The 15,821-nt window shown below is 37.7% G+C and overlaps 1 protein-coding gene across 1 annotated transcript in view; it reads left to right on the top strand.

Annotated features, from left to right (window-relative positions):
* The window catches only part of LOC126188952 (glycolipid transfer protein), a 79,229-nt gene extending 63,655 nt beyond the window's left edge, over positions 1-15,574 (top strand). Inside the window, exons 4-5 of the mRNA XM_049930701.1 lie at positions 3,332-3,482; positions 15,055-15,574. Coding sequence (XP_049786658.1) covers positions 3,332-3,482; positions 15,055-15,237 — 334 coding nt within the window. The 3' untranslated portion in view covers positions 15,238-15,574. The remainder of the gene's footprint in view (positions 1-3,331; positions 3,483-15,054) is intronic.
* Positions 15,575-15,821: the final 247 nt, after the last annotated feature.

The following is a 15,821-nucleotide window of genomic DNA, read 5'->3' as shown; positions in this document are numbered from 1 at the left end:
TATCTCATCATACATTTCATCAATCTCTTTGGCATCTACAGAGCTAGTTGGCATATAAACTTGTACTACTGTGGGGCATGGGCTTCATGTTTGTCTTTGCTACAATAATGCATTCACTATGCTGTTTGTAGTAGCTCACCCGATTTTTTTTTTTTTATTCATTATTAAACCTACACCTGCATTACCCCTATTTGATTTTGTATTACGAACCCTGTATTTACTTGACCAGAAGTTTTGTTCCTCCTGCCACTGAGATTCACCAAGTCTGACTATGTCTAGCTTTAACCTATCCATTTCCCTTTTTAAATTTTCTAACCTACCTGCCCGATTAAGGGATCTGACATTCCACGGTCCAATCCGTAGAACGCCAGTTTTCTTTCTCCTGATAATGACGTCCTCCTGAGTAGTCCCCACCCGGAGATCCGAATGGGGGACTATTTTACCTCCAGAATATTTTATCCCAGAGGATGCCATCATCATTTAACCATACAGTAAAGTGCATGCCCTCGGAGAAAATTACAGCTGTAGTTTCCCCTTGCTTTCAGCCATTCACAGTACCAGCACAGCAAGGCCGTTTTGGTTAATGTTACAAGGCCAGATTAGCCACTCATGCAGACTGTTGCTCCTGCAACTATTGAAAAGGCTGCTGTCCCTCTTCAGAAACCACGCGGGTGGCCTCTCAACAGATACCCCTCCGTTTTGGTTGCACCTACGGTATGGCTATCTGTCTCACTCAAGCAAGCAAGCCTCCACTGTCTCTTCATACCAGGTAAAATAATTTTGTCAAGGTTGGCTCTCCCTAGGATCTCAGTAATTCTGGGGGAATATCATCTACCCCAGAGGCCCTGTTTAGACTTCAATATTTCAGTGCCTTTTCGGATTTGCTGCACAGTATCATACCTCTCATTTTACCTTCATATACTTGCTCTTCTTCTTTTTCTCTAACATTTTCTTCAAGTGTGTTTCCCTTAGATAGACCCTCTGTATATTTCTTCCACCTCCCAGCTTTCCCTTCTTTACTTAGTATGGGCTTGCCATCTAAGCTCTTAGTATTCATACAGGTGCTTCTCATTTCTCCAAAGGTCTCTTTCATTTTTTATAGGCACGCTCTGTCTTTCCTATAGTCATACATGCTTCTGCGGTCTAGCATTTCTCATCCAGACATTCAGCCTCTGCCATTTTGTACTTCCTCTCAGTCTCAGGTTTTAGACACCTGTCTATCCTTTTGCCCACATCATATGTGTACTTTCTCCTTTCATCAGTAGATTTAATACCTCAAGTGTTATCCTAGGATTTGTACTGGGCCTTGTCTTTTTACCTATTTGATCATTTACTATTTTCATTATTTTATCTTTCAAAGCTACTCATTCATTTTCCATTTTATTTATTTCCCTGTTGCTGTTAATTGTTGCCTTATGGTATCATTGAACACTCGTCAACATCTGGCTATTTCAATTTTTATTCAGGTTTTCTCCATTTAATTTCCTACCATTCTGTAATTTATTCAGTTTTAATCTGTAACTCATAATCAGTAAATTACAGGCAAGCTCACATCTGACCCAGGAGATGCCTCACAGTGTAAATTCTGATTTCAAAATCTCTGTCTTACTATTATAAGTAATCAGTGTGAAATCTTTCAGTATCTCCAGGTCTCTTTCACGTTTACAACCATATTTCGTGGTCCTTAAACCAAATACTGTCAATGATTAAACTGTGCTCTGCACAGAATTCTACGAGGCAGCTTCCCCTTTCATTCCTCTAAACCAACTATGTTTTTCCTTCTCAACTGTTCCTTCTGTAAAATTCCAGTTTCTCATCACAATCAAATTTTCATCTCACTTGTACTACTGTAGTAGGTGTTCGCTTTTTATCGAACTTGCCTATGATAATGCATTCACTGTACTGCTCATAGTAGCAGTACCAGTATTCTTATTCATTATTAGACCTACTTCAGCATTATCCCTTTGATTTTGTGTTGATAAACCAGCAATCGCTTGACCAAAAGTCATATTTATCTTGCAACCATGATTCAACGATTCACTAATTTTTACTATATCTAACCTCAACCTATCTTTTTAAATGTTCTAAACTACCTACACGATTGAGGGATCTAACATTCCTCATTTCAACCTGTAGAATGTCAACCCCCCCAGCGATACAACATCCTCCTAAGTAGTCCGTTGTCCCCAATCTATGATCTGAATGGGGGTTTTTACCCATGAACATGCCATCAACAAGCTGTAAGTATAGCTGCATATCCTCAGGAAAAATAACAACTGTAGTTTACCCTTGCTTCTTATGGTGCTAATGAGTTCACAGTTAAATTTATTCCACACACCAATTTCTGGAATGTAGAAAACACTTGAATTTTCTCACCCCAAACATTTCTATTTCTGTGCTCTGCACAGAATTCTACTAAGCAGCTTCCCCTGGAGGACTGGAGCTAAAACACACAGATGACGTACCCTTACTGTAAGTAGTGTTTTCTACCTCTGAGCTATAATCATAGCTTAGTACCCATAGGGATCCACTCTTCTTGTACTGACAAGTGAACAGACTGTTACTTCTGTTCTATGCAGCACAGTTATTGGCTGGTATGTTAGATAGTGCCTGTCTGCAGTGTTACCAACAGTCCCAACACAACCTGATAATATGGCATATGTAATGTTTGAAGCAACTCTTAGAAAACAATAAACACTTAACACTGAATATAAAATCACTATAGCTGATACAAGAAGCAAAACCAAGTTGAAGCAATTCTTGCATCCCAATCCCAAATACCATAGTATTCTCAGAGACCCACTAGTGCTTCCTAGGTGCTGCCTCACTTTGGTATGGGATGTACTAACTGGATTATAAAAATAAATTTTCTCTGTCTTATGATGCTGTTAACAGTGTATGTGAATGGGTGTAATTTGTACTTAAATTAAGCATAAGATCTATTATATTGCTCTTATTTTCTATCAGTACCTTTAATCCACCAGGGAGGCTGTAGAATGTTTTAATGACCTTGCAATTTACCTCTGGCTGTGCTCAATTAAGGTTAAATCATTCATAGTAGAGTCATATTTATTTCTGCTGTAATTCCAGTTGACTGCTATGCAATTTATAAGAGGGTTTGTGTGTGGAGAAGCTATTGTTAAATAAGCCTAATGACTCGAACTGCAGCCCATAAGATGCTTGGGGATGTATGTTTATGTGCTTATAAAAGCATTTAGAAATTCAAGAATTTTAAATTTTTCACTGGAGAAAATGTACATTAGATAAGAATCTGCATATTTTGCAATGTTAATAATCACCTTTTAATTATTTTCTTCTTTTTAATTTGCAGAGCTCTGAATTTTGTATATACGTTTTTTAAGTGCATCCGAGAAGATGCTCGCAAAGGAGGAAACACTGAAGATCTCATACTATTTTTACAGAAGGCTTATGAAGAAACCCTAAAAAGGTATCATGGCTGGATGGCACAACAAGTGTTTGGAGTAAGTGAAAAGTGAATGAAATTCAATTGAGTTTGCCCTTGATATATTTTGTAGTCTTCAATATTCCCCCCCCACGCGCGCGCACACACACACACACACACACACACACACACACACACACACACACAAACGTGTGCGTGTGCACACCATATTATCAATTTCCTTGAAAGAAAACTGTGTTGTCTGTTACTCAAACTCAAATACTTTATTCATCCAGTAAATCTGTACAGATTGTGGTCTGTTACACATAGCATATTACATCAGAGTGTATTGTAATTGTGCAGTAAATTACCTACTTCAGGAGGCAGTAGCAGTTATTGCATATTCTTGCTTCAAGTCTGTTGTACTTCACACAGTCTAAATATTCTGCCACTGAACAGAAGCAGTGAAACTAATAAGTAGATAAGTAGAGACCGGATTATATGCATTTGTATGTGTTCCCATTTTGCAAATTTTTAGAAAATAATCCCAGAAAGGCCCGCTTACTAACCTCTACCAGAAAGTATTCAGAAAATATCAGCGTTCTAAATGTACTGATTTTTCGTGTGGCCGGGCGCTCTTTCTCATAATTGATACGGACAGGTTTGACTTTGATTTACAATGCACACAGTAACTACCACTTTTTTTATTATTTTATCATGCATATTTTAAGGTTTTCATGGTGCGTATAATCTGGTCTCTACTAATAATGCCTTTAGGCATTTATAAAATAGTAAAAACGAGGAAACAACTTTTAATTAGTGTAGCAAACCTAGCACTGTTTGTAGAAGAGGTTTTAAAGGCTGATGTCCTGACTGCCTAGAGATAAGAGTCTGTCTTTTTGTCTAGTATTGTGTTCATGTACATTCTTTCTTTTACATTTTTTCTGTACATATTTACCTGTTTCTAGAATGAAAACTAGGGAAGTGGGAAGCTCAAAGACTTTTGAAAGAGGGACTTGTTTGTCATGCATGCTACGTTGCTCTTACAGCTCTTTTCTGGGTCAGGATGATGACTAGCTACCAGTTGGGCTATCCCAGAATATAATCCCATCTGTGTAACTGGGCAAAGTGCACAACTCAAATGATGAGGAAGCAAACCTAGGCTGTAGCATACTTTCTTCAGTGTCACATTTGTTTTTGTTGTGTGTGTCTGTCATTTAAAATCATTGTGAAGCCATATGCCTAGAAACTTTGTTTTGTGGGGATGTGCTGCTGGAGTTTGATACAGAGGTGTTGAAGGCTTCCCTCTTTAAACAGGTGTTTAGAAAAATTGTTTGAATGTATTTATTATTAGCTTATTTCCTTCATATCAGTCATTAAGGTGATCATAGCTTTATTTATGTTTGATTGTAGTTGTCTTGGGGTTTTCCTGTAAGAAGGATTCTAGTGTCATCTGCAAACAAGGTATTTAGCTGTGATTCAGTGCTTAGATCTATGTCATTTATTTACAGAAGGGAAAGGATAGGTCCAAGAACAAATCCTTGAAGAACTCCACTTTTTATTGTTCTTGCTAGCATTTAGTTCATGTGTTGTTGCTACTTTTTGTTTCCAGTTTGTTAAGCATGAGGAGAATCATTTTAATGTAGTACCTCTAATTCCATACTTTTGGAGACCAACAAGATTTTGTGGTTGTTCACTGTTTTTTCTTCCTTAAAACAACAACAACAAGAAGAAGAAAGCAGTCTCAGAATATTTTAATGTCAGATTACTTACAAATGTTAAAGAAAGCAACAACAAACACACACAGCACAATGAATAAATATGTGATAGGATATGTACCTGCTCTACTGTTCTGCCTTTCAAAACGAGGTGGTACTGAATTTGCTCAAAATGTTTTATTCCCATTGTGGCATTAACTTTAAAATAGAAGAGTACTTGAGTTACTGGACACTATATTAAAGTATATATGCTGCCAGCATATCTCAGAATGAGCAAGATGGTCACTTTCAGCTGTTTTGATCACAGCCAGACTGAGTGTTGCACACATGGGACACTCAATCTCCAGTGTCAGATAGGCACTGAGGTTTTCATAAGCTTTTATGCCAGGCATGTGCTGTGAGTACCTTGATGCATAAAAAACCACCAACAGAAGTCATCTGCAATGGACAACAATAATGATCATCATTAATTATTATGAATTGTAATGGCAATCAATCCAGAAAAATATCCCCCTCACCCAACCACATGTCTCTACTAAGCCCACATGACAGAGATTATCATGAGATCACAAACACAGCCATTATGTACTAAAATCATGGAGAAAGGTCTGGCTGAGGCATTGGTGCCGCCATTAGCAGTGTAAATGTGTATCTTAAATTATGAGGTGATGTATTCCACTTGTGTTAGGACACTGTTAAGGCATGTGGTGGAGATATTTTCGTGTGGGATATGTTTACATAAGTGAAAGGACACCTCATATGACTTCCATTATATCTTGCTGATAAATGATACAGGAGCCTACTGTTTGATTAAGTGCATCAATTTGTTCAGTTACTTTATGAACATGTTCAGGAAGGCAATGTGCCACACCATCATTCAAAAATTGTCAGAACAACTTGAAAAGCAGCCTGAAGACACAAATGTGCTTGTTTACTCCTCCCCCCCCCCCCCCCCCCCCCACACACACACACATTGTTATGACTTCAGTTATGTTTAGCTCACGTGGAATGCCAATACAAGAGATGTGCACAATGTGGAAATTGAGCAGTTATGGATCAGTATGGCTCCTTAATGGTTTCTGGGAGTTTATGCACCACACACCACAACTGATATTTCACCAGGTCTAAAACTTACGCATCTACAAGTGCCATAACCTCTTAACAGGACTCCACCTATTTTGCTGCCTTAAGTTCCTTTAGATAAAGGAATTGATAGAAATCTGGGTGTGCTAAATATGGTGAGTTGAATGTTCCAATACTTCATACTTCAAATCCCGTAGTACCTTTGTGATTGTGTAGACAGTTCTTGTTAAACATTTTGTTTTTCTTTTTTGATTCAGATGCCTTCTCATGTATTTTTATTCAGTTGGCCAAGAAGGTTACACCTTTATTCTGCAAGGTCACCATGTTTCAATCACGGCTTTGTTTTTGGTATTATAGCCATAATAGCAACTCGGAACATACAATCAGTTGGATTCATTTTAAATGATCCAAACCATGATCAGAAATTTTCCCATTGTCTTTTGGTCGGCACTGAATAAATGAGGCTCCCGTACTGCACAAACCTTTCACATGTAAACTGTAAGCTCAGCATATGTTATCTGCCCCCTTAAAAGAGCACATCGACCTTTTATGTATTGTAGAAGGTGTAGGGCTGGTACCTGGCAGTCACGTGACCCTCCACCACTGACATAAGACATGGTAGTTGAAGTGATATGTATGTGCCAGTTGGTTGTATGGAATCAGTGCAGTAATATGAATTGATGTGGAGACTTGACAAAATGGAAAAAAAAGAAGCTGCGATGTTTTGTCATGCCCATGACCACACTGTGAATGAAATTGCCTGATTTGTCAGTGTATCAACAGGAACTGTCCAGTGTGTCTACAAGGAATAGTGTACCACTCAAAGCTATAAGAAAAGTGGTCATAAAGAGATCTTACCCAACAGGGACCAGAGACAAGTATCATGTCTGAGCGATGTCAGTCAGTTTCAACCTAAGAGGGATTGATGTCAGTGAATGCAGGTGCATCTTGACCAGTTTACAAGCAAGCATTTGAGAAAGGGAACTGTATACAGTAAAGATTTGCAGTTACGCACCTGGCAAAAGGCTATGGCTCTCAACTGCACAGAAAGACTTAGGTCTTCAGTAGACCAAGCAGTGGAGAAACTGGTTAGTAGCAAACCAAGGGCATGTTGTGTGGTCTGACATGTTGTAATTTTTCCAAATGAGGCACTGTGGTGAGTGTGCTAATGGTGCATTCAATCCACACACTGCAGAGGATGTAGTTCCAGCCAGAAGTGATGTCCCCCCCTCCCTGTGACAACTCGGTCCCACTTATTCGGGTTACCATGGCCACGAACCAGGATATTTATTTCAACATTCTCAATGACCAAATGTTTCCTTCTCCTATAAATCTTCAGGATAAGTAAGTCACGGAAACTCCAATCTTCTAATAAAATAACAGTCTTATTCACTGGGCTGCATACATATCTTCATCTTTTGATGAACAATCATACACACCCAACTGCCTCTCGACCTGTCCACTAAACCATCGGATCTTAAGCCCAGTGCAGGAATGTGTGGATTGAGTTTGAATCCAGTGAAAATTTCTTTTTTATGTGGAAACATGTACATCGTTGTCATACAACAGGATAGTTATTTACTTGTCTGACAGACTCCACATCTACATGCTCAGAGTGCTTAAAGGTCCACACGATAAGTTCAAACAATGGAGACCTCCCAATTCCACCAAAATCAGCAGTGAAAGTAGATGGCATTCCGTTGGGTATCATGACAATTCAGGCAAGTGAGGCTGCAAATAAAATTGCCAAGCATACAAATATGAGAAATATTGTGGTGATCATATCTGTAGTCACTTCAGCACTGAGGAAGATGACCATATAGGAAAAATTGATAAGGTTGACAAACAAGGAGCTGCAGTTATTGAAGCCAACAACCTTTAATATGGTAATTCCCTTCTCAGCTGGTGCTGTGAGAGGAAGTACTTTCAACATTCCTTTGGGTAGTAAACTGACACATGACACATCAGTTCCTCCATTAGCAGGAAATCCAATCAGTGTGCAGGACTTGAGAGATACAGATTTGTGGATACATGGACAGAACAGGATATATTTTAAATCACAGCAGTGAGGTGAATGAGGTAGGAGTTTTACAATGGTTTGTTGTGTAATTATTTTACTGCCATTGTCAGAGATTTTAAAATATGACTTCAGTGGTAGTTGCATACTTCTGTATGGGTGTGTGAGGATCAACAGTGCATCAGATTCCAGTTAGAGATATTTACTTTTATGAAAGCATTTTTAATATAGTGAGGTACCACCATATAAATAAACAAACAGTTATATTTTGTGTGTGACTTGTACTTATATGGGCAGGGTACCGATGACATGCAATCAGCATGGCGCACATGGGGGGCCACTGGCTTGCATACTCGTGGCAAAAGGTGGTGGTGGTGGTGACTGTTCTAGGTGATATACTTACTGGTTGCTTTTATAATAGACAGTAACCCCTGTTGTTGTCCATGGCAGTTGACTCTTAGGGACAATTAGTAATTACTCACACTGCACTCTTGGCATAGTGGTATGTAAAAAGCTCATTGCCTGCAACGCAGCCTCAGAGATGGAGTGTCTGTGAGTCAGGCAGCCACAATCTGACAGTGATATCTCTAAGCTTGTCTGTCGTGTCAAGAACATGACACACAGAAATCTTTCTATTTATCATGGTGGCAAAATTCTCTCTCAACATAGCAGCTATCTCTAATCAATTTGCTCACGATACCTCAGAAGTATGTAAACTACTTCCTTGTCCACCAAGGCCACATTGCCATTTACAAGTTGCAGAAAGTCTTCTTCACATTTCTAATGTAACTCTCTGATAATATTAAATGACATCAAAGTACCCCTCAAAAATAGCAAAACTACTTAACTTCATGTTGATCTCAGCAGCTACACAGGAAAAATGTGATTATGCTTAGTCGGGTGAACTGAATCACTAATGTGATCCATGCTGATGAGGAATTCATGCTGGATATTAGCAGACATGTGTCTTGTTGAGTACAAGATCTTAGCTGTTCTTCCAGTATCAATTGCACATTTTGAAAAATACTTCCTGACCGATATAAGTGCGGCACACACAGAAATTGTGAGTGCTATTGAGATATTCTGCACAAGACATAGTAGGTGACAACTGACTTATGCAGTCCACAAGTGTGTTCAGACAAACACAACTTGCACAGCGCACACGTTATGTGATTGTGTTCTCATTACTTGTAATACGTAACTTACAGCAAAATTCATTATGAAAACATATGACACAAAATCTTTAACCAAATATTACTGACAGGAAAATTTTCTTAATCTTCTGCAATTTCCTGCTTGTAATCCCAAAGAGGGGTGTTTGCTAAAGGACATTTCTCTGCATTGTCAGAAAAAATTTCAACAAGAGAAGTGTCCCTTGAATAATGTTGTTAATAATTTGTTGTTTGGCATAAAATCTTATTAATCATGATGGTGGCTTTCATCAGTGAAGAAATTAAAGTAATAACTGAGCCCCACGTCTCTGCCAGACATAAAATTTTACGCCCAATTTGATGACATGATAATCCGTTTTATCTGGCTGACACTGAATTTAAAATCCACAGGCTCACTATTCAACAGAAGGCAGTCATGCATGCATCAGCCTGTTGATTTCTAGTGTAAACTTAGCAATGTGCATTAGACATCTCCGCTTATAAAACTCACCTGAAGAGAGCTGCCTTATTCTTGACAAATACTAACAGCCTGTGGTGTATGTCACACACGTTTTCACTACGCACCACAATTATATTATCATTGACAATATAGAACATTTTTTTGCACACCTATATCAAGTTTCTGTAGCACTAGTAGCTTTTCCTGGGGGTTGTCGCCCCACTTTGGCCTACAAAAAGTTAATATGGTCATATGTCTTACCACAATGAATTGAACACAGTAGCACCAAGCTAGCACTCCATTCCTGAGTATTGGCCTAGTAATTATAGAATGCTGACAGATCCACATAAAAATCCTGAAATAATGATAAAAAATAAAAATATTGGAGTCAGTCACTCAACAACATCTGTAACATAAATTCATCAGTCAAACCAAGCCATGTCCGTTCCTTCAGCCAAAACCTTATTCTACTTGAGGTTGCCAGTTGTCCCATGAAATCCTGAATTTTCACTTAATTTGGACAAAAATACCAGGACCCATCTTTTTTCAAGATATATACCCCCCCCCCTCCTACTGATGAATTTCGTCTTACCAATACGACTTCTGTTCGGTGTGTGTCAGCTTGATACACTCAGTGTGATGAGATATTCCTCTTTCACTATTGCTCAGTTATGGTAGTTGTGTTTTGAGAGAACAACGTGTACCAGTTAGGCATTGAAATACTTTGTAAAGAGTTAAAATATGAGTGATGCTGGAAATTAAAGGTGCTTGGTTCAAATGCAGGTACAGAAAGAATTGTTTCATTAATGAATAATAAATGGAGTGACACACAAAACAATCTGTTCTCAAATACTAGAAAGCCATCAATAATTAAAAGATAAGGTTTTAAATCACAGTAAGTGTTATCTTTCAAGTGCTGAACCACTCTTTTTGTGTGTTTCCTTTTTTGTATTTGCAGGAATGTATGTAATGTGTGCTATTAGTGTAGTGATATAACTTTTTTTCATACAGTACAATAATACAATAGGATTATTTACCCTTTGTTATTCTGTATGAGTAGTCAACTTAAGGTCCATTATTTTTTGCATTTATCCCTTCTTTTATACACTACTATCCCTTGTCTCCACTTTTATTGTCAGATGGCAACCCCAATTCCTATAGTTATGAACTCTAACATAATGCAGGGACAATGTGATGGAGAAATGAATGCAGCTGTAGAATACATTCAAAGCAACTGTCAAACTAACAAGACAGTTCGGAAAATCACTTGAAAATGAGCTAAAAGGCAGAAACTAGTTATGTACCAATAAATCAGATACAGCAGAAATTGAAAAATGTCACCTCCTTTTACACATTTTTATCTCCCACAAAATAAAAAACCCTCAGAAAATTACTAACATACTGTTATTATTAGTCATACCTGCATTAGTAAGTACAAGAAAGAACTACTAGTTGTCTGGTGGCTTTGAAATACTTTACGGTTCTTCAGACAGAAAACCATGGTCATTGTATTTCAGGTTTCAAAACTAGTACGTGGTAATGAGAACAGATAAGACTGTTTTCTGGGACATACATGAAATATTCTAAGACCCAAGATATTGCCATCAGTATGTTGTAAAAGTACTGAATTTTATATAGCTCTATTTCACTTGCAAATGACACAACTCAAATGAAATAACTGAATTTTCTTCCTGTGGTGTTTGGCATTGCAGGCCAACCATATTTTACATATGCTACTCACTGTGAATATGAGGCCAAACTCATTTATGACTTTGCCTATCAGCCCATTCCCCAAAAGCCTGACCTATTGTTGTCCTTGGATTCTTGGAGTACTGCACAACCGTGATATCAGAAGAGTACGTTCTCTCTTGTTTGTGTGCCTGTCGATGGTTCAGGACATCAGATATTGAATTGTTACCTTTACTCTTGAAACCATTTATATTTCATAAGAGTTTTCACATTATTATATGTAGTTATTGACGTAGAGAACAGAGAGCTAAACCTCAATCAGATGGTCAGATGGGAATTTTAATCACTGAAGTTCACTCTGCCACTCTTTCATTTAGTGAAAGAAGTTTGTTGTGCATTGCATGTTTTTGCAAAGGAAAATGAAGAACATTTTATTCAGAGGGAACAAGCTGACCAGGTATTTCACATATATCAGATTGACGACACCTTGTGGTTGTTGACGCTAGTACTGTGTGCAAGAAGAAACTTACACAAATACTTAACATACCACTGAAGTAATTAACATTATTCTGAGTAATGTATGTTGCATTTTGCTTGACTATAATACAAATATAGTACATTTGCAACTGCAACAGAGAGAAATAACATTCAAAACTTGTCTTTAGAACCAATGTTCAAGAGCAATGGAGTAAATGTACCTGTGTTAAAAATTTCCCCTAGTTTTTTAGACACACACACACACACACACACACACACACACACACACACACACACACATTAAAGCTAAGATTACTATAGTCAGACTTGACAAAAAGTTGGTATGTTAAGATGAAACACCATCTTCACATCATTTGCCACACACCCATATCAGCATCAGGGTGCTATATGTTCAGCATGAAATATAATAATAATAATAATAATAATCATCATCATCATCAGACTCTTAAGTTAAGCTCATCTATTAGTATGACAAAATATGACTTCCTAGATTCTTAACATGTTGACTACCACACACATGGTAATGGATGTTCTGTCACAACGACAGGGCAGGCACATGGTGTTAAGGTACAGTGCTCTGCTGTGGCTGTTGGTGACCACACAGCATCAGGTCTGAGACTGGCCCCAGCAGCCTCATGGCAGCCAATGTGTTAAAGGAAAATAGATGCAGCAGCAAATGAAGTATGCAGCAGTTTGTGTTGTTGCAAACCTCAGCTTGTTGCTCCATGGCTGCCAACAAATAAAAAGGCCCAAAGTGATAGCACCATGTACTCTACAGGAGGCAGATCTCCCATGCGGGAACTACTAAATTTGCTTTGTGCCCTAACTCTACAGTATCTCAGAACGGAGGGTGGGCAGGGATATTTCTGTTAATTTGAGGATCATCATACCACAGAAGTCAAACTGTATCCCTCCACTATGAGTAAAATTCCAGTATTGAAATACAACACATGTTACAATGTTTTCACATCAACCATTGTAACCACCCTGACCATATCACAGTTGTTTTAATGTTATCATACCTAAACAGTACTCCTGTGTGTGCTTCATTCTCTTAATACCAGCTTATCTGGAGTATTGAATATTTACTGTATTGACCTGAATATGAGTCACATCTTTAACTTTGAGGGAGCAGGGGAGGGGCAAGAAGCTCAGTGGAGAAAAAATTTTCACAATATGGTAACTCTTAATCACATTTTTTTATGTAGTAATGTAGATAAAATACTCCGAAATGCCAGTTTACTAAACAGTCTTCAGTGATGTCATTGTTAACTTCATTAGCAGTACTTGTTTGATCACAACCAGTATTTTCATCACTCTTCCCAACGTACACAATCCTCACTACCATCCAAAGCATTGGACACACAGAACTTCTTGAACTTTTTCATGACAGTGTCTGGTGAAATGGGGCATTGTGGATAGATAAGTTTGACTGATGGCTTTGTTATCTTGAGAGATGGAATGAAAGCATGATCCATTTCTAAAAGCCAGTCAGAATAGTGCTCTCAAGGATGGTTTTTACATGGCTTATTTATTATGATATCAAGCTCCTGAAGTTTTTAAGTCATATCTCAAGGTATAATGACTGTTTGTCTTCAATGCAGCAACTTTATTTTTTCCCCCAGAAGTGAGCTGATCTGTAAAGGTAGCTAACATAACATAGCTCATTTACTGAACAGTGCAGTATGTCTGCAATTCCAAACAGCAGCCAGCCAGTACCTTACTCTGTTATCCTCCAGCCTTTTCCATGCCAACAAATCACTAACCCTCCTACGAAAAATTTCCTTGGGCATAGGCCTATGCTTCAACAAGATAAAGGGGTTGTTTTCTACCCTCTGCAGTAAATGCTAACATCTTGGTATTTTTTTGTTTGTTTTGTTTCCAGTTCTCTGCAACAATATCTTTTACTCTTTTATAGACCGCTGTGGCATCACTCAGCATCTCCCAAAAGATGAGTGCATCATTGGTGCTGCTAATCTGGTGTAGAGGTTAAGAGTACTGCCATATTTACATTATGTGCTTCTGGAAATTGACGAATTTCATCAGTAAAATCTTGACTGAAGATGTGCTTCATCAGATCAAGGCCCACTTCTACATACAAACTTGCAGCATGAGCTGATACTCCCATGGAATTCTGGCATGTTTTTGTAATTTCCAAACTTAACAGGATTATTCATCTAGGACTTATCTTATACAAAGGAAAGAATTCTAGCTTCCGCTTCAGGTCCTCTACAGGACTTCCATGATGAAATGACCGTTTGCAGTTTCTGTTACATGTACTCTTTGCATTACAAACAACTTTGCTGATAATTTTCTTCCAGCATTATCACTAATTGGTGAAGACAAGTTTTACTCTCTTTGAAATAAAATTTTAACTGTCTGCACGATATGAGTCACTGCCTAAATGATATCAGTTACAGTGTTACCTTGCATATGGTGACTCATTTCCAAACATTAGTGACACTGTAGATCTATTTTGAACCAAGGAATAGGCAATACATTTTGAAATTTCCATGATGAGAAAATATACTCCTATTTGCAGCATTGCACAGGTAATTTGCAAGTGAATTTTTCATATTTGAATTTTGAGGAAAACTGCAGCTTACCACAGGCCAAGATTTGAAACATATTGTACATTAGTGAATCAGCTACTTTTTTGCTGGTGTCGTCGTGTACCAATGCTTTCTACCTGTTGTAGGCCTTCCATTATATTCCTTATTAACACCAAAAGCTTTTACGTTTAGAGTCACTGCCTACATGGTTTTTGTCTGACTGCTTCCGTGATAGCAGCAACTGTTTCCCTTAGTAGTCCCCAACAACATTGTTCTTTGATTCATATACGATATTGCAAAACCTAATTCCAAGACATATTTTATTGAAATATGATAGTGATAGAAAAAACAATTCTTTTGTGCACATCTGAAAGTGTGTGTGGTGATGACTCATGTTTTGTTAGATGCCAGCCCTAATTATTTTATTGTATGACCTGTATGTGTGTACAATACACATTACTGAATGCTTTTGTTTCCATACAGTTGCTTGCAAAAATGTGCCCTGGTAGAAGTGTCTTGTTAAATACTTTGGCCTTGGGAGAACCAGACCAAGAATCGGAAGTCATGGAGGATATGGACACATTCCTTACGCGGCTCCACAGCAACATCAGCACCCTCTCTGCCTTTTATGCACAACATGGGCTTGAAACAAATACTAGAGTATGAGAAAAACTTATTACAAGACCAGTTCTGGAGGTGCTGTTTAAAAAGTACAAGGCATTGTTTAAAAAAAAAGTCAGTATTAGATGTTTAAAAAAATTAAATGTTGTACACACATTTTAATGAAACTGTTTGGTGCTTCAACTTTTAAGAAAATATTTACACAAAGAAGTGCCTGTTTGTCGTAAATGACAGTTTTCTGTGCTCAATGCTTGTCTTCAAATAAGCAATAAGATTTAGTATCATAAAATTGTCAATTAGAAAATTGTTAATTACACAATCATTGCACTCATATGTACTTAAGGAGAAAATATTTATTTTCTGTAAGAAGTTTTATTGTCTAATGTTAAGAGAAAAGAAAAAATCTTCAATTTTTATAAATTATTTCTTTTAAATCCTTCACCAACAAAAATTTTCTTGTAGTAGTCTTTTTTTCAATCAGTAATGGGGAACAATTTCAAATATGTATTTTTCCACTTGTTACACTTATGCAAGTTAAAAATTGGCAACAAATGTAAGCAGGAAAGTATATATTAGACTACAGGTAGGTCACTCTCCTCTCAGAGAATTAGAATTCTTTTCATACTGAA

This window comes from Schistocerca cancellata, chromosome 1, assembly GCF_023864275.1.
Source record: "Schistocerca cancellata isolate TAMUIC-IGC-003103 chromosome 1, iqSchCanc2.1, whole genome shotgun sequence".
NCBI classification, from domain to species: Eukaryota; Metazoa; Arthropoda; class Insecta; order Orthoptera; family Acrididae; genus Schistocerca; species Schistocerca cancellata.
Note: the sequence above shows the minus strand (reverse complement) of the source record. Positions and strands in the feature narration are given on the sequence as shown.